Here is a 17,712-nt window from a genome sequence, read left to right on the forward strand (position 1 = left end):
GGTTGACTTGGCAGGTTAGAGGCGCCCTCCATGCGATTAGAGGCGCCCTCAATAGGCTATTTAAGCCTGATTCAAGCAGCAGCTTACACAATTAAGAATCTGGCAATCCTTCTTCCGTGTGCTGCTAACAAGACGATCCGGCGAAGTCCTAACTCTACTCCGATGACCAGAAGTTTTCAATTTCAAATTTCCTTGTTGTCGGTATAACATTTGATAGTGCTTTAATTTGTATTAATTTGTAATATTTCCGAATTGATAGTGATTGTTCAAAGTAAAAACTCAACGAGTGTGGACCTTGGAATAGAAATCACTACAAGTTCTGAACCAAGTAAAACTCTTGGTGTTCGTGTATTGTTTTATTTTCCGCTGCGTGTTTTACTCTAACGAACGAATTAACCACGAACATTATTCACCCCCTTTCCTCCCCTCTAGCACTTTCGATCATACAATATTGACTAGAAATGAAGAAAATCTCACCCCCTCTAAAAGGGGATAAATCGGCACATTTTACCCTAACATAATAATCTTTTATATAAGAAAAGTCAAACACATAATAAGATATTTTAAATCTATTGAGAATTGACCCTAATACTTATTAAAATAATACCAATAGCGTCAACCTATGAAGCTCATAATCACTATGAACTATAATTATTATAATATAATTTATTAGTGTTTATCAGAATTGAAATATCTATATTATAATACATGTGAACATGAAACTACCTCAACAGCATAAAAAATAATAATTTGGAAAAAATATATATATTGACATAAAATAAAATGTCCTTTTGATAATAAATAAAAAAGGAAGGGACGTCTTTTAAATTTTTTCCTTAAAAAAATTATATTAAAATAAGCCGAAGCAACTTTTATCTTATATTTATATTTGTAAGTCTTCTAGCTTTATCCTGAAGTTTTTGATATCTTTTGCTTTGTAAATAAGCTAGATGATCTAGGTAAGTCAAGGGAGTAAGGTAGGTCATGTCAAATGTAAGGTATAAATAAGTCAAGTCCAGTCGTTGGTAAATAAAGATATAAATGAGTCAATACATTCATGAACTATTCGAAATTTAATTCGATAAAAACTTATTTAATGAGACTATTAAGATAAATAAATCAAACTCAAACTTCACAATATTCGGCTCGTTAGCTCATGAACATGTTCATTAAGCTCATAAATTAATTTTAAATAAAAAAATAATAATTTTGATATTAAATTTATAGATTTTTCATTCTACTTATAAAATATATAGACAAATATATTAAATTTCTTTATTAGAATAAAATTATAAATTTTAATAAGAATATTATAATTTTTTCTAAATATATTATTCAATTTTTATTGAATATTTAAATTTATAATTTATATTTATTAAATTCATTTAGGTTCGATAAAAGTTCGAATAAACTCGTGAGCCATGAATATATTCGTTAAATAAAACTCGAACTCGGCTCGATTATAAATGAGTCAAACTCAAACATTCAAGAGTTCAACTCGGCTCGATTACACCCCTACTCGTGAATCACTCGTGAACAACTCAATTAAAATTCAACTCAAGCTTGAAGTTGACCGAGCTCGATCCAAGCTCGAGCCGATTTGATTAGAACTTGAGCCGAACTCAAGCTTAATTATTACTTACTCAAGCAAAACGAACCCATAATAATATATATTTTTATAATTTATAATATATAATATATTAATTTATTTATTAAAAAAATTTAAAAAAATAAAAATTCAAGCTCGAGCTCAAGCCCATAATTAAATATCGAGCTCGAGCTCAACTCTACCGGCTCGAGCGAGCTCGAACTCGAATCAAGCAAGTATAAATCGAGTCGAGCCAAGCTCGAGCCTAGGCTGGCTCGAGCTCGACTCAGCTCATTTACAACGGTAGTCAGGTGGTTCGGACTAATTAAGTAGAGTGCGACGATCAAGTTAGGTCATCTAGTTGGTTTAGGAGGGATTGACAACTCAGTCAACTCAATTTGATCCACTCAACATGAAGGAACCGACTAGCTCACCTCTACCCGACCAAACCAACTCAATCACACAAACTCAACCTGAATTCATGCGAGCAATCAAACCTGGGACCTGAAATTCAGATGCTTAGAACAGAAATGATTACAAATATCTGAATACCTCACAGAGATGTTACAAATCCTTGTGTATTTTTTACTTCACTGGTGTGTAAGAACTTATTTGCAACAGCCTTGATCCAAGCTCTATCCTTTTTGGAATATGCATATCTGACGTTGGATGCCAGTAGGAGAAACCCTTCATTCTCCAATGGTGGAATCGAATTGGTAAATGCATCAGAAACTCTGATTACTGGCTGCACTAGCATTGAAAGAGTCCCTTTAGGTAGTGGAATCCTTAACTCAGATCCTGCAGCCAGCAAAATATATGAAACTAAAACCTGTACAGTGTAAGAAAACACCAAACAAGATCATTCCTGCATTGGCAAAATCACTTCCTTTGAAGAAAGAAGATATTGAAGATGTGTCCAATGAAGTTCAGGAAAACTCTCAGAAACTAGAAATATTCCAAGTGCTGAAATGAATAATAAGTAGTAGCTTATAGGGAAGTCACAAAAAACTTGGTTACACAAGAATGCAGGAACAAGAGAAGATCATCCAATCGGGCTGTTTCAACATCTATATTCCGAATAGCACATCTATGTTCTTGAGTGTTTCAACATTTTAGATGTCTACACGCACATATTACCTACCACAGATGGTTTAGGACTCATAATGTATTGTCATCGCATTTACATGTACAAATGGCACTCTTGTGTTTGTTTCATTCTAACACAATGGAATCTTCTAAAAAACTGCATGGATTCCAAGAATTTAGCTGCTATTTTATTCATCAATTGAAGCTTATTTATCTGAGGCAGTGGTTCATCAATTGGGCGAATTATGAACAGGGTATTCTTCTTGAAGCAATCCATCCTAACTCATTTTATACTAGATGATAAAGTTTGAAAGGAACATAGGTATTTATCCTCTCCAAGAAGAAAAATTTATCATACCTAGGCTTTCAGGAAAATATACTGTTTCTTTCAGGTCAAAAAAGCCACTTTGTTGAATCCCATTGCCAAACCATTGCAATAGATGATCTCTCGAATCGTCTTCATCTTCAGGCATGTTCCAGTATCCACGTATGCATAGTCCATCATTAACTGCTATAATCTAGCACAAAGAGATATATAAAGATGTACTGGACAATAGTACCTCATCTTATTTTTGGCACCTAATTTTTAGTGAAATCTGAGGTTATACCACTGATATGCTGTTCGTGGTGCGTAAAAGAGCATAAGAGGCCCATGCCATATCTTCCTTCAGATCGTCTGAGATGTTATTGGGCATGAGGAATATTTGCCTATTTCCTTCTGGCAGTGAGGTACGATCCACTATTGCACCCTGATGAAATTCAAGAAACGGGACATATAATAGGGAGAATATTAATGAAGACGATAATTTACCAAATGTTGATAATTAAAAAAAAAGTACATGACGACAACAAATTCTTTAGTCCCTGCATATGCTGCACAAAGATCATTGGACTTACTGTATCGCTAAGTGTTCAGGAATTTAGAGAGCAATCATCACCTAGCATAAGAATGACTACTAACAACTAGATTACAGTATTGGATCAAAGGTAGGTAACAATCAGACCTTGGCCTAGTATGCCGAAATAGTAAGGCAACGGTAACAAAGTCCTACTGTATTATTCACTAATTTAAGTCCTTCAGACATTTTTGAATTTAGGCTTTGTCCACAGTGATAGTCAATCCACTCAAATAAACCAATCTTTGCAGAAGGTTGAATATAAAAGAAACAAAGCTTTCCAAATCCAGAAATGACCACAAGTGAGACAGGACCAGAAATATAACATCCAAATGTAAAAAAAAATACTTTACTGCTGAGTGACTCTTCCATCCTTTTCATGTTGGCACATCATCATCAAGTTCTAATTTTCTTCTAGTCAGAATAGAACCTCAACTCTATACTCCTGTTCTCTAGACTGCCCTCTCTAAGAGAAGTTTTCATGGGGAAAAAAAAGAAGAAAACGTTATAAATTATATTCTTACTTTCATGCTACATCAACCAAAACAAAAAGTAAATCATCTACTCTTATAAAGGCAATTGGAAATGGTTATATTTCACATCATTATCTATCAATGTTGTTGGATTATTGCATAGTTGTTTGTTAGGGTACCAAAACTCGGAATAAAGAAACACACAATTGTATTTGGGTTAACAGAAACAGTACAACAAGACTACTCAAATCTAAAAGAGAAACTCTCTCCACCAGCCCAAGACCATACTCTCTTTTGACAGTAATTCTTAGATCCCCTCCCCACTAACTTCCTACCAACTTATAACCATACACATACTCTAAAACATGAAAACATAACTGCCACAGAGATATAATTAACTCTACAAGATAAACTGCCTACTATATATTAATGTTGGTATGCCCCTTTTGAGCTTTAGCCCTCCTAGAATATACAATCCATGTTTTTGGCTTGTTTCCCCCATGACCCATGTTCACATCTAGAACTGGGCTTCTATCATTACCACCTGCTGTAGCTCTAGCCTTGTCCTCAAGGCTAAAATGAGGAAATTGAGTTCTAAGAGTGAAATCATCCTCCCACGTTGTGTCAATCATGTCCTTACCCTTCCATTTGACTAGCCATTGACAAATCGCTTCGCCATTATGAACAATGTCTCTACTAGCAATCACATATTTGGATTCCACATCATCTTCAAGTGTTACCTCCAGTCCACTCGGTCGATATGATTGCACATTATACTCTCCAATAGCTTTCTCAAGTAATGGTGGCAGAAGACAACTACGCTCATCCCAGCACCTACGTCAACCCGTCCCAGGGCCAACACGGAGGAGCTTTCTTAAGTAATGATACACGAAAGATGGGATGGACTCGAGAATGAGGGGGAAGTTTCAGCTTATATGCAACCTCACCATATTTTGCAAAACCTGGAAAGGTCCATAATATCATGCTGCCAATTTTTTATTAATCCTCCAAGAGATTGTGTGCTGGCTGTGGGGCCTTAATTTAAGGAACACCCATTCTCCTACTGCAAATTGTAGTAACTTCCTTGGAGAGCTTCATCCCTGTCAAATAACTCCCTGGCCACTATCTCAACTTTAGTTTCATTTGTTAAGAAACGAGTTAAGTAATGGATTGGAAGGAGATGACAATGAAATTTCATCATGAAGATCTTTTAGTCACCCTACAAGGTAAGTTGGAGGCAACTAAGAAGAGTAAACAAACAGAAATAGTATAACAAAAATGTTGGAACCCCAAGGTTATTTTGATATGATCAACCAAGTTAGGTTAGGTCCTGTGGTGTTTTAACCTTGTGTCTAAGTGTGCAGAAGCTTAGGAACACAATAAGTCGAGCAAAAGACGCAGCTAGCGAGAAGGGCAGCACGGGAGAGAGCCGGCGGGCTCGGGGCGTCCTAGGGACGAGGTGCTACGGAAGAGTACGCGGACGGACGAGAAGGAAGCGCGCGGTGTTTCCGAGGGACGAGAAGCCGGAACGGAAGGTTGCTCGAGAAGACTGAAATTAGGTTTGGGTGAGCCTTATTTCGGTTGGCCGAAATCACCCAAGCAAGCGGAGTCGGAGCGGAAAACCCAGACCGAGACGAGCTGAACCGGAACAGAAGGCCCAGACCGAAAAGGTCAAGGGGGTTGACTTTGAGGTCCGGGCGCCCGGATCCATTTCGAGCACCCGGAAGTCTTGGAGCTCGGAATGTGACTTTGATCGGATCGCGTTTGACCGCAATCCATTGTGAAGGGCATAAAACTTTATCCCCCTCCAGGCGCCAGGGTTCCCGACCAAGGCTATAAATATAGCCTTGGTCCAGAAGCTTTTCAATCAACAAGCAATTGTAATACAACACTTGTGCGCTCTTCATTGTTAGTTTAGCTTCTCATTTTGTGCTTTCACTGTTGTAAGAGGCTTCTCCGCCTAAAGGAAATACTCAATGCATTTATCCTTGGACTAACAACCTCCCCGGTTGTAACCAAGTAAAAGCTGTGAGCCTCTTCTTTTAGCTTATTTCTTTATTTCGATTTATGCAAGTGTTCTTTTAAAAGTCCGAGAAGGGTATTTGTTTTTTATATTGTGCAGAATTATTCAACCCCCCTTCTAGCCGGCCCAACGATACCAACAAAATGTTGGATCGAGAAGCGCTAATTGGGGGATGAAGAACGCTCGTGGCTATTTCGTTCGATTCGTAAAACTCGAGTGTTAAAGCAACGGAAATAAAAAGAACAACATACAAAAGACACAAATTATTTACTTGGTTCGGAGCCTGTGGTGACTCCTACTCCAAGGCCCTCGATCGTTGATTGCTTTCGATGGGCAACAACTATAATATCATAAATGAGAGTACAACTTTGAAATACAATATTAAAGCTGGAATACAAATTATATCGACGATAAAAATTACTATCTTGAAGCTTCGAGTCGTCGGGGTCTTGCCGTAGCTCAGCCAGATCGTCTTGTTAGCAGCACACAGGAGAAAGAGCTCTAGAAAAAAGGTAGATCCGCTACCTTAGCGGCCCCCCTAGTGCCGGCCCCACGGATATGGAGGGAGGTTCATGCAAGTACACAGGCCATAGGCGCATGGCGGGGTAAACCCCAGGTCGTCAGTTCCTGAGAATCGACCCCTGAGGAGAAAGAGCTCTAGAGAATTGATTGTTTGAAGTGCTGCCTCGACAACCCCTTTTATACACTGCTGAAGGCGCCTCCAAGCACGTCCGAGGCGCCTCCAGGCTACCCGAGTCGCACGCATGGATCAGCACAGAACTGGTCGCACTTATCTGCTTTAAGGCGCCTCCAAGCCTCTTCAAGGCGCCTTCAAGCCTTCGTCCAAGGCGCCTCCAGCTTCATCTAAGGCGACTCCAGCACTGCTTCGCAGTCAGCTCCCGCTTTGCACCCGAGGCGCCTCCAAGCTCCATGGAGGCGCCTCGGACACTGTTCATCCGAGGCTTAAGGTTGGTTTTTTGTACCTGCAAGATGCGTTAGTCTCAAAATAATAGCATACCCTGCAAGACAATGTTAGCACGCATAAGATATAGTGAGAACAGTAATTGACAATCTCCGAACTGTCTGGATCTGACTTTAGATTTCCGACCGGAAACCCTAGGTCGATCCGACGCCTACTGTTCCCTCTACGGGGAACGCGCCCTCACCTACTCCCCTCAGGAGAGATTACCTTATGCCAGCCCGGTCCTCCAAACCGACTGAACTTTCTTCCTTGGGTTACCACCCCCTAGGACCTAGGGTTACCGCCCCCTAGGATTTTTCTCCACCTAGGGTTACCACCCCCTAGGACCTAGGGTTACTGCGCCCGAGGGTTTTCCTCCACCTAGGGTTACCACCCCCAGGACCTAAGGTTACCGCCCCTTAGGATTTTCCTTCACCTAGGGTTACCACCCCCTAGGACCTAAGGTTACCGCCCCTTAGGGTTTTCTACCACCTAGGGTTACCACCCCCTAGGGTTTTTCACCTGTCTAACCGCAGTTAGGACTTTCCTGTAATCTCATTTGCACATATTAGATCACAAATAAGCTTAACTTTAAATTCCTTTGTCATTATCAAAACAATGGTTCGATCGTCGGATGTTTCCCGCACCAACACAAAAAACACTCAAATTTGACAGAGAAACTCTCTCCACCAGTCAAAAGACCATACTCTCTTTTGACAATAATTCTTAGATCCCCTCCCCACTAAATTCCCACCAACTTATAACCATACACATACTCTAAAACATGAAAATATAACTGCCACAGAGATATAACTGAGTCTACAATATAAATTGCCTACTATGTATTAATGTTGGTCTGCCCCTTTTGTGTTTTAGCCCTCCTAGAATATACATGTTTGCCTCCTATAAATTGCCTACTATCCATGTTTCTGGTTTGTTTCGCCCATGATCCAGATAATCCAGCATGTTTCCCCCATAATCCAGGTTCATATCTGGAACTAAGTTTCTATCATTGTTTGTAGTAATTCTCCATTATGAGTTTAACTAATGCACATTGCAATTCTCCAACACGCTGATCCCCAGCAAAAATGTCAAGAAGCTAGACCTCACAAGCACTACTTTCTGAGAAAAATTAATTTTAAGGAGAATGCTATTTCTTTGTTATCCCTTTGGTCAGTGCTTTTGAGGAGAATTACCATTTTTTGTTTGGACTTTTGGTTAAATGTCCTATTTGATACATGGATATAGCTAATGATGGTAGTATTGAGGAACGAATCAAAGAGCAAAATTATTTTTTCAATATTTCTAAGGTACCACAAGAAGGCAGAGATAAGGGTCTTGTACTCATCATCACCATCAAACAAGAAGCTATCTAGATTGTAATATTAACTTTGGGGAGAAACATGATAGCATGAACAATCAAATATGAGTCTACAAGGAACAGCCAGTGAAATCATTCAATGAACATTCGGCCTAGCCTAAATGTACTGGACCAATGGATTGTAACTCTTGCACCATAAAAAAAAAGTCTTTCAAAGCTTTACATACCTCAAGAAACCTCCCGAGATAAGGGAGGATGATCGAGAAGGTAGCCAAGAAAATCCCTAGAGCCTCAGTTCTCTGGTTTAGAGAAATAGAAGGTAAAAAAACAATTCTTATAAGAAACTTTCTTCCGGTTGAATCGAGTTCAAGAGAACCAAAAGGAAAACTGAATTACCAGCTGAGCAGGAGTGGCGGAGGCAGCGGAGAAAACGTGGTTGATCACGATTAGAGTGCCAAGTGCAATCCCGAGGTATCTCGGAAGGTAGGACTCGTCAAGGCCCGGAATCCCTGTCAATGCCTAAAGATGAGTAAGTGAAACAAGCCGGAGAGGGATGGAACGACAAAGGGAATGGAGTCAGAGAACCAAACGTGAAACGGAGGATGGAGACGTTGATCTCTTGCTGCTGCTGCTTTTGTTGCTGGGGATTGGAGTCCCGGGCAGCGAGTGTGAAGAGGAAGCGGCGGCGGACAAGGGCTCTAGTGGATCCAGGAAGGAGGAGGAAGGGAGGTGGGCCTCTCGTCGGAAGAGTAGGAAGCGTACGGATAAAGGACCATTTCACGCCGGCGACGGCGGACGACCTGCATCCACTCACGGCCATTTGGAGCCGGATAATTGTCGGCCAATATCGTCAAGAAAATGAAAATTTTGGGCAAAATTCATAAAAGCACTCGTTGTTTATTTATTTATCTATTTTGCCCCTTTTGGCAATTGGACAATAGTTGCGGCAATTCGGCCTCACTGGACTTAACTTTCCATAATTCAAGCCCAAATTGTCTCAAACATTTGCATAATACAAGTCTAATTTAGCCCGACTTGACTTGTTTACAAGTAGTTTTGTGAATTCAACTCTCCAAGGATAACAAACGCAAGTTAGTTGAGGATGGAATCCCTGCGCCGATAAGTTAAGATGTTAAGCCCCCTGTGGCTCAATAGCTTGGCTGATGATTCAGTTCATCGAACCAAGTATTTAAGATTAATTTTGAAGGGGATCGGTTTAATCCTATTAAAAATTTTCATCAGTTTATAATTCAACAAATTTTTTTTGGGCAGATTCGAATTGCCGTGATTCTGTTGCGTTGAAATCTCCATGTCTGTGGTTAGTTATTGGGGCTTGTATTTTTCTGTTATCTTGTGACTTGCTGTGCTTGTTAACTTTTTATTGAAGTAGCAGCGCTTGTGCAGTTTTGCACAAGCCACCAGAACATAAGCTCAACGATCGGTTCATACTGGTCAACCGCGGTTCAATTATCATCCGTCCGGCCGACCGACCGAGCACGACACGAATCTGACAGCGACGATAAAACACGCACGTTATGACGGCGCCATTAACGGGGCCGTTATCTCTACCAGCAGCGGTAATCCACCTTGCGGCACCATCTCAGATCCGACGGACCACGGCCGCCCTGCGACTGCCATTCCTCGGCAGCGTCAGCCTCTGCGCCGCACGTGGTCCTGCGCCCCCGTAGCCTCGCTTGGTGGTGGTACGGCGGACACGCCGAATGAAATTGCGTAGACTACGGAGGGGTACTCTCGTACTTTCATCTACGGAGACGGCCGGATTCTTCTACGCGCCGGCTCCCCACTGCGTGTCCTTTCCCACACGCAGCGCCTCACGACTCAAGTCGCGAGCACTTCGGGAGTGCTATATAAATTGCGCTTGCGCCGGTGGTTGCTGAGTCGTTGGAGGAGCGGTGATGGGCCGTGCCGCGAGGTGGATTCGGGGGCTCCTGCTCGGCGGGAAGAAGGCGGGCGAGCCGACGTCGGAGAAGAAGCGGTGGGGCTTCGGGAAGTCCTACCGGGAGAAGCAGCGGCAGCAGCACTACCAGCCGCGTGGCGAGGAGGTCCGGCTCACCGTGCCGGAAGCAGATGCAGACGAGCGCAGCAAGCGAGCCATCGCCGTGGCTGCTGCGACCGCGGCGGTGGCGGAGGCAGCAGTCGCCGCGGCGCAGGCAGCCGCGGTGGTTGTCAGACTGACGGCGAGCGGTGGAAGGGCGGAGCGGGAGTGGGAGGAGCAGCGGGCGGCTGTCAAGATCCAGTCCGCCTTCCGCGGTTACTTGGTTAGTCTTCAACCCTTATTCCCATGCCAAGTTTCGATTTTGCACCTTCGATTGATCTCCTTGCGCCGGCGAAATTGGGAATTTAGGGAATAAATTTTTGAAGCAAAATTGCATCTTTTCTCAATTCTCCCAATCTTATCTTCGTTTTCGAACCAACAGGACTCACTGGGAGCGCAGAGATGCTTTGCGTGCTTCCAGTGGAGCCTGTCTCTTCAAAGTTCCCATCTTTGCTCAGGCCGCTGAAAGACGCTTTTCAGTTCCCTCCGAGTCTTTAAGCTCTGCCTTCTATTGCCGCTCTCTCGGATTCGTCATTTTCAGTTCATTGATTCTTACTATCTTTGTGGTTTTTGTAAAAGGCGAGGCGAGCGCTCAAGGCGTTGAGGGGACTGGTGAAGGTCCAGGCGCTGGTCCGTGGTAACATTGTCAGGAAGCAGGCGGCGGAGACTCTCCGGTGCATGCAGGCGCTGGTGCGCGTCCAGGCGAGAGCCCGGGCGTGTCGGTCTCTCTGTTCGTCGAGCAGCCGTCCACCGGCAAAAGCTTCCCGTCCTCGCGCGCGCGGAAGCTCGGCTACTCATTTCCCTGCTTTCTGTTATCCTCTAACTGATGAGAATTATGAACGTGCTGTTCGACCAATTGCCTCCGATGGATCTTTCACTCTCAAGGCAAGTGAATCTCGGGTGTGTGTTCTTTAATGCTCAAATTTTTTGGTAAATTTGCTTCAATCTCTGTAGAGGAATTCATCGAGAGTGGAAGTCGACAGAGCATATTTGTGGGACGGCGACCGAGCCGCAGGAAGGAAGGCCACAAATTTCTCGCCGGCCGGCGACCAGAAGAACGCCATAATCATGGAAGTCGACCTAGAATGCTTATCCCACATCCGCAAGAAGAGCAACCACCACCATAACCACTCCGGCAACAGCCGGAGCTTCACCACCGTGCTCGCCTCGCCGTCGAAGGACTCCTCCTCCGGCCAGAGCCCGTTCTTACACCACGGAACGTCGTCTCTGAAGCAGGCCGCCGACGAGGACTGTGCTCAGAGCTTGTGGAGCGACTACATGGACTGCTGCCCGAGCTACATGGCGAACACGGAGTCGTCGAGGGCGAAACTGCGGTCTTATAGCGCCCCGAGGCAGAGGCCGGAGGTGGAGAAGCAGGAGCCCGTGGCGAAGAGGTCGTCAGCGCACGGAAGCGGCCAGCTTCCGCCATTGTTGCCTCAGAGGAGTGCTTCTTCATCTTCTTTGCATGCGAAATTCACCAACAAAGCATATCCAGGATCGGGGAGGTTGGACAGATTGGGGACGCCTATAAGAATCTGAAGGCGTTGTAACACTGATTGATGTATCCATCTATGATCTCATAGATTATGAATATGATCGAGTTAGAGTAGTATGTGATCGATTATGATCCATCGTTTTTACTTGGGTTCAGATGTTTTGCTTTTCGATCATGATCATGGATGGCTTCATGCGAGGCCAGTGTTAACTTTGTCAAACTCAATTAACAATGTGGAATCTATCAAAGACCGTAGTTGAGGAGAGGATTTAAGAGTGTTTAGTCAAAGTAAAAAAAAATACTTTTTTTAAAACTAATTAAAGAATAATAATCTTAAGTTATACCAGATCAGATTAGTTCCCATTCAGAATCAACTCGGTTTGAATATTTTTTTTATGAATTTGAACTTCGTTTAGATACCATTGAATTCTCAATTCAATTTATCTAATTTTTTAATATATTAAATGAATATAAATAAATTCAAGGTGAACACGTATCTATTAAAGTTTGATATTAATAAATTGTTTATGTTATAGTAGTTATTCTTCGTAATTATTATAATATGATATTATATCTCGGAGAACGCATAGTATTTTTATTATAATGATCTTATCCTACTATATGTTTATAATCTGTATATTTATATCTACTTTTTATATATTCTTTGGATCGATATTAAGGAAATCATTAAGATAACGAATCAATTTTTTTATAATATGATATTGATATGTCTTAATCAGAGATAAAACGTATATATTATAATAACTATGACCGATTATTATTAGAGTCGGTGTAGGATATGAACACTTATTATTAGAATCAATGTATAAGAATATAAATGAAAGGGGTGAATGGAGGATAACAACATGGCCATCAATGTATAAAAATAGGAATGAAAGGAGGTGAATGTTGGATGACAGCATGGCCATCCTTAACGTAAATACATACCTTTCGCTATCTTTCGCCCCTCCCGTAATATGTCATTCTTTATATATATATATATATAATAAAACATCTAATAATCGTTGGAGTCAAAATGATGAATCAGGATGGAGTTAATTGTTGGAGGATTGTTCACTTTAATTTAATTCAAACATCTAATAATGTTGTAAGACAGCAAAGTCAACAACAACACCTGCCCATGCCGGTATAGATTGTCGGCGCTGAATTTTGGTCAAAGTTAGTGTTTTGCCGGCCTACGAATTTTAATTGTAACTTTATTTAAATAATTTGTTTTTAATTTCAAAAGATAAAATTAGGAATTATTTCCTGCCAATTTGACTGACGAAGACCGATTCTACCAATTCTCTAAAGTCTATGCATCCTTTAATTTGTGTAAAATCGTCCGGAGCGTCAAAAAAAAATAAATTATTATACATATATTTACGATTTCATCCTCAATATAGATATATATAGACGTACAATTATATAATACTAAATAATACAGTGATAGAAAGGATCATTACGTGTTGGTTAAAGAATAACGCGGAGTTCAACAGCTAAAAAGGTCTAGAAGACTAACAGAACCCTCCAAAAATATCTGAGCGAAACTTTACATAATGAGTCGATCGGGTATATTTTACTTGACTGATAAAAGGATGGGCTAAACGAAGTGCCTGTGCAATTAAGGTCATCATAAATTCGTCACATAGCAAAGGAGCGTTGAGATGATTGAAACATTATTTTGGTCGGGTGAAAATATACTATCGAAACTCGTCGTCGCATGAAAAAGTAGCCAAGCCCGGCCGAGCAGAGAAGTACTTGACCAAGCGGAAGAGTAGTGGGCCGAGCGGCTATCTCGCTGGGCCGAGCGGCGGGATCGTTGACCTATCTCGGGATATCCTTTTGGAAGATAATGCCATCGACGTGGGACATGGTCAACAGGCAGATCGTACGACGACAAATCGAAAGATGTGCCAACTACCAATTGGAGAACGTGCCCATGACCACGTGTCCAGGATCAATTGGAGAATGTGTCCGTGACCAATGGGAGAACGTGCCCACATCTCAAAAAGTGCGCACATCGCCCACTAGGACATTATATAAAGGGGGTTCATATACCGGCAGAGGTACGCATTATTCACTGTTTACGCTTGCGTCATTGTTGTACTGTCTGTTAGATATAAGTGATGTGAATGGAGAAGAGACGGAAGAGAAAAGAAGTTCCATTGTGAATGAGACTTAGTCCCACATTGGGAGTCTCATGACATGTTGGTTGGTTTATATTGATTCACATGCATCAAAGATGTGAATAAATGTATAAGGAGAGACTTTCTCTCATGCATGGTTGCATAGGGGGTGCTAATCCAGGGCCCGGATTTGCATTGAACCATGTTGACTCGTGTGTAGGCACGACCTGCGCGTGCCGAATATCGAACCGGTCGGGATAAAATTTGCCCAAGTGAAACAACCAACATTTTGCCATGTAAACCTTTTGTTACTGTGTAACGGATGCATTAAATTCGAGATTAACGCAGAATCAAAACGGTCGAGTGATAATGAGTGAAAAGGTTAGCGTTTCACTGCTCGGCGAGTAATGATCATTAATCGGCCATTAATGCTACCGTTGATATGAACTTTTATATAAGAAGACTGCGATCACAGGCAGAAAAGAGACAGAGAAAGCAGCAGCTCTCCACCAGTGTTCCCTCTTCCTCTGTCGTGCAACTCCTATTCTGCGAAGTGCCCGTGATAACAATCGGGTGTCACTCAGTTCGTCGTGCCCGCCAATGCTTGGTGGAACCATGGTCAACCGTTGTATCCTGGGAAACAGATGACCCGAGTAAACCTCGAAGCACAGTCGGAGGTGGGGCGAATCTGTTTCAAGGAACTGCGTCAATCACAGGCCTCGGTCAGTTCTCCCTGTCAGTCTCTTCATCCGCCTGGTCGGCCTCTCTACTCGCTCTGCTAGTCTTTCTCCGCCCGGTCCGCCTCTCGCCAAACCTGTCTGCCCCCCCCCTGTTCTGCCTCTCGCCAGACCTGTCTATCCGCCCGATGTGCCTCTCGCCAGACCTGTCTGCTCGCCCGGCCTACCTCTCACCAGGCATGTCTGCCCGCCCAGTTGGTCTTACTGCTCGGTCAGCCTTTCTGCCCGGTCGGCCTTACTGCCCACCCAGATCGTACTACTCGGTTAGTCTCTTTGGTTAGATGGTTGCTCTGTCCGATCGGACAATGTGCTCTCGACTGCTCGGCTCGACAACACAAACTTGTTGCTCAGCAGATCTACCCACTCAACAACTGAGTCTGATCTGCTCCTCTTCGACACGTAACAGAAACCAGCCCCCTGCTGGCAGCCTGAGATTATCCGCTCAGGTCATCTTTACTGTAACTTAAATTTAAATTCTATGTAATTTTAAATTCAGCTAAGTCCCTAAAATCTCCGACAACAGATTGTTTGTCCAATAATCTTGAAATAGACTCGATTATGTTGAGATAGCCACATAACGGAATGTTGAGGTGCAACAGACTCAACACGTGCAGGCCCCCTCCGGCCCGATTGGAACTGTGTCAATCAACCATAGGGAAAAGCCAGAGAAGTTCAGTGGACTGAACTTCAAGAGGTGGCAATAGAAGATGCTCTTCTATCTGACAACGCTCAACCTAGCTCAGTTCTTGACCAAGGACCCTCCCAAGCGTGCTAAGGATGCTAATGCATAGACCATCAGTGTAGTGAAGGCATAGACTTATTCTGAGTTCTTTTGTCGAAACTACATCCTCAACTGCCTTGTCGATTCATTGTACACTATGTATAGTATGAAGAAAATGGCTAAGGAGTTGTGGGAGCCCCTGGACAAGAAGTACAAGATGGAGGATGTAAGGGCCAAGAAGTTCATCGTGGGTCGATTCCTGGACTACAAGATGGTTGACTCCAAGACAGTAATCAGACAAGTTCAGAAGCTTTAGGTGATCTTACACGAGATCCACTCAGAAGGGATGATTCTAAGTGAAACCTTCCAGGTGGCTGCTATCATTGAAAAGATGCCCCCCGGCTGGAAGGACTTCAAGAACTACCTGAAGCACAAGCAGAAGGATATGAATGTGGAGGAACTCATTGTTCGACTTCACATCGAAGAAGACAACAAGAGTTCAGAGAGAAAACTGTTCTCTCAGACTACTGTGAAAGCCAACGTAGTCGAGCACTGTCAAAGCTTGAAACGGAAGAACCCTAGGTCTTCCAAGATGGGACCCAGAGGAGGCATCAACAAAAATAAGTTCTCTGGGAAGTACTTCAACTGTGACCGAGTGGGTCACAAATCTTCGGAGTGCAGGAAGCCAAAGAAGAAGCAGGAGGTCAATCTGAACGAGGGACAAGAAATGGACGACCTCTGTACTATAGTCTCTGAGTTGAACCTAATCGGTTTAAACCCGCGACAATGGTGAATCGATACTGGAGCCACTAGACATGTCTGCTGCAATAAGGAGCTGCTCCATAACTTTAAAAAAGTCACTGGAGGCAAGTTGTTCATGGGGAACTCAGCAACCTCGGATATCATGGGCCAAGGAAAGGTGGTGCTAAAGATGACCTCGGGCAAGGACCTTACTCTGAACAATGTGCTGTATGTTCTGGAGATTCGAACGAATCTAGTATCCGGATAACTGTTAAGCAAGTATGATTTTCATATTATTTTTGAGTCGGACAAAGTTGTATTGTCCAAGAATTGAATGTTTGTAGGAAGGGACTATGTATCTGATGGGCTATTCAAGCTCAATGTAATGGTCATTAGGCCTAAGATAAATAAAAATGAAAGCTCTTCCACTTATATGCTTGAATCTTCGTGTTTGTGGCATGGTATACTAGGACATGTTAACTACGATGTGTTGCGTAGATTAATATACATGCAAAGCATACCTGCATTCCACCTTGACCCAAAACACAAGTGTGATATTTGTGTTGAAGTAAAAATGACAAGGTCATCCTTTCAATATATTAAAAGAAGTAACGAACCACTTGACCTAATCCACACTGATGTATGTGATCTAAAAGGTACGCCAACACGTGGTGGTAATAAATATTTCATTACTTTTGTAAATGATAACACAAAATACTGTTATGTGTATCTTCTCAAAAGTAAGGATGAAGTTATAGAGAAATTTGCTCTCTGTAAGACTGAGGTTGAAAACTAACTTAATAGAAAGATTAAAATGGTTCGAAGTGACCGAGACAGTGAATATGTATCATCATTTGTTGAGTTGTGTGCTGAACATGGGATCAGACACAAAATAACAGCTTCTTATACTCTTCAGCAAAATGGAGTTACTGAGCGAAAGAATCGAACTCTAAAGGAGATGATGAATGCTCTTCTATTGAGCTCTGGATTGCCAGAGTCCATATGGGGGGAAGTTGTGTTAACAGCTAATTACTTTTTAAATAAGGTGCCCCAGAAGAAAATAGATAAGAGTCCTTATGAGTTGTGGAATGGAAGACAACCGTCCTACAAATATTTATGAATGTGGGGGTGTCTTGCCAAAGTGTTGGTTCCTGATCCGAAAAGGATTAAGATAGGACCAAAGACTGTTGATTGTATATTTATTGGATATACACAGAACATCAGTGCATATCGATTTTGTGTGTATAAGTCACACATACCGGAGATATACAAGAACTCGATAATCGAATCGAGAAATGCCTCTTTCTTCGAGTGTGTGTTTCCGTATAAGACCCGTGAGGATGCTAGCTCCTCAAAACGGGCATATGAAACACAAGATAAAGATGATGATGAGGAACCTGTGAAGGTTGAGCCTAGACGGAGCAAAAGAGCTCGAGTAGAAAAATCTTATGGATCGGATTTTATCACTTTCATGTTGGAGAGTGA

General features: G+C 42.3%; 2 protein-coding genes across 2 annotated transcripts; one reads left to right on the top strand and one right to left on the bottom strand.

The window, feature by feature from the left end:
- Positions 1-2,089: 2,089 nt before the first annotated feature.
- Positions 2,090-9,202, bottom strand: LOC122027840 (protein COFACTOR ASSEMBLY OF COMPLEX C SUBUNIT B CCB2, chloroplastic-like). The gene is made up of 6 exons (XM_042586853.1): positions 8,934-9,202; positions 8,745-8,857; positions 8,576-8,647; positions 3,283-3,423; positions 3,033-3,192; positions 2,090-2,386 (listed from the first exon to the last, which is right to left on the bottom strand). The coding sequence occupies exons 1-6, from the start codon at positions 9,166-9,168 to the stop codon at positions 2,142-2,144; spliced, it is 966 nt and encodes a 321-aa protein (XP_042442787.1). The 5' UTR covers positions 9,169-9,202; the 3' UTR covers positions 2,090-2,141.
- A 1,016-nt stretch (positions 9,203-10,218) lies between these two features.
- Positions 10,219-12,054, top strand: LOC122028098 (protein IQ-DOMAIN 22-like). The gene is made up of 3 exons (XM_042587118.1): positions 10,219-10,627; positions 10,984-11,289; positions 11,359-12,054. The coding sequence occupies exons 1-3, from the start codon at positions 10,265-10,267 to the stop codon at positions 11,941-11,943; spliced, it is 1,254 nt and encodes a 417-aa protein (XP_042443052.1). The 5' UTR covers positions 10,219-10,264; the 3' UTR covers positions 11,944-12,054.
- Positions 12,055-17,712: the final 5,658 nt, after the last annotated feature.

This window comes from Zingiber officinale, chromosome 10A (assembly GCF_018446385.1).
Source record: "Zingiber officinale cultivar Zhangliang chromosome 10A, Zo_v1.1, whole genome shotgun sequence".
Classification (NCBI taxonomy): Eukaryota; Viridiplantae; Streptophyta; class Magnoliopsida; order Zingiberales; family Zingiberaceae; genus Zingiber; species Zingiber officinale.

What these genes read in the sequence shown, in the direction of transcription:
- LOC122028098 (XM_042587118.1), top strand. Translation starts at nt 10,265, where the DNA reads ATGGGCCGTGCCGCGAGGTGGATTCGGGGGCTCCTGCTCGGCGGGAAG. An exon ending in CCGCCTTCCGCGGTTACTTG is followed by an intron (nt 10,628 to 10,983) that starts GTTAGTCTTCAA and finishes TTTTTGTAAAAG; the next exon opens with GCGAGGCGAGCGCTCAAGGC. An exon ending in ATGGATCTTTCACTCTCAAG is followed by an intron (nt 11,290 to 11,358) that starts GCAAGTGAATCT and finishes CAATCTCTGTAG; the next exon opens with AGGAATTCATCGAGAGTGGA.
- LOC122027840 (XM_042586853.1), bottom strand. Translation starts at nt 9,168, where the DNA reads ATGGCCGTGAGTGGATGCAGGTCGTCCGCCGTCGCCGGCGTGAAATGG. An exon ending in CCGCCACTCCTGCTCAGCTG is followed by an intron (nt 8,648 to 8,744) that starts GTAATTCAGTTT and finishes TCTCTAAACCAG; the next exon opens with AGAACTGAGGCTCTAGGGAT. An exon ending in ATCTCGGGAGGTTTCTTGAG is followed by an intron (nt 3,424 to 8,575) that starts GTATGTAAAGCT and finishes GAATTTCATCAG; the next exon opens with GGTGCAATAGTGGATCGTAC.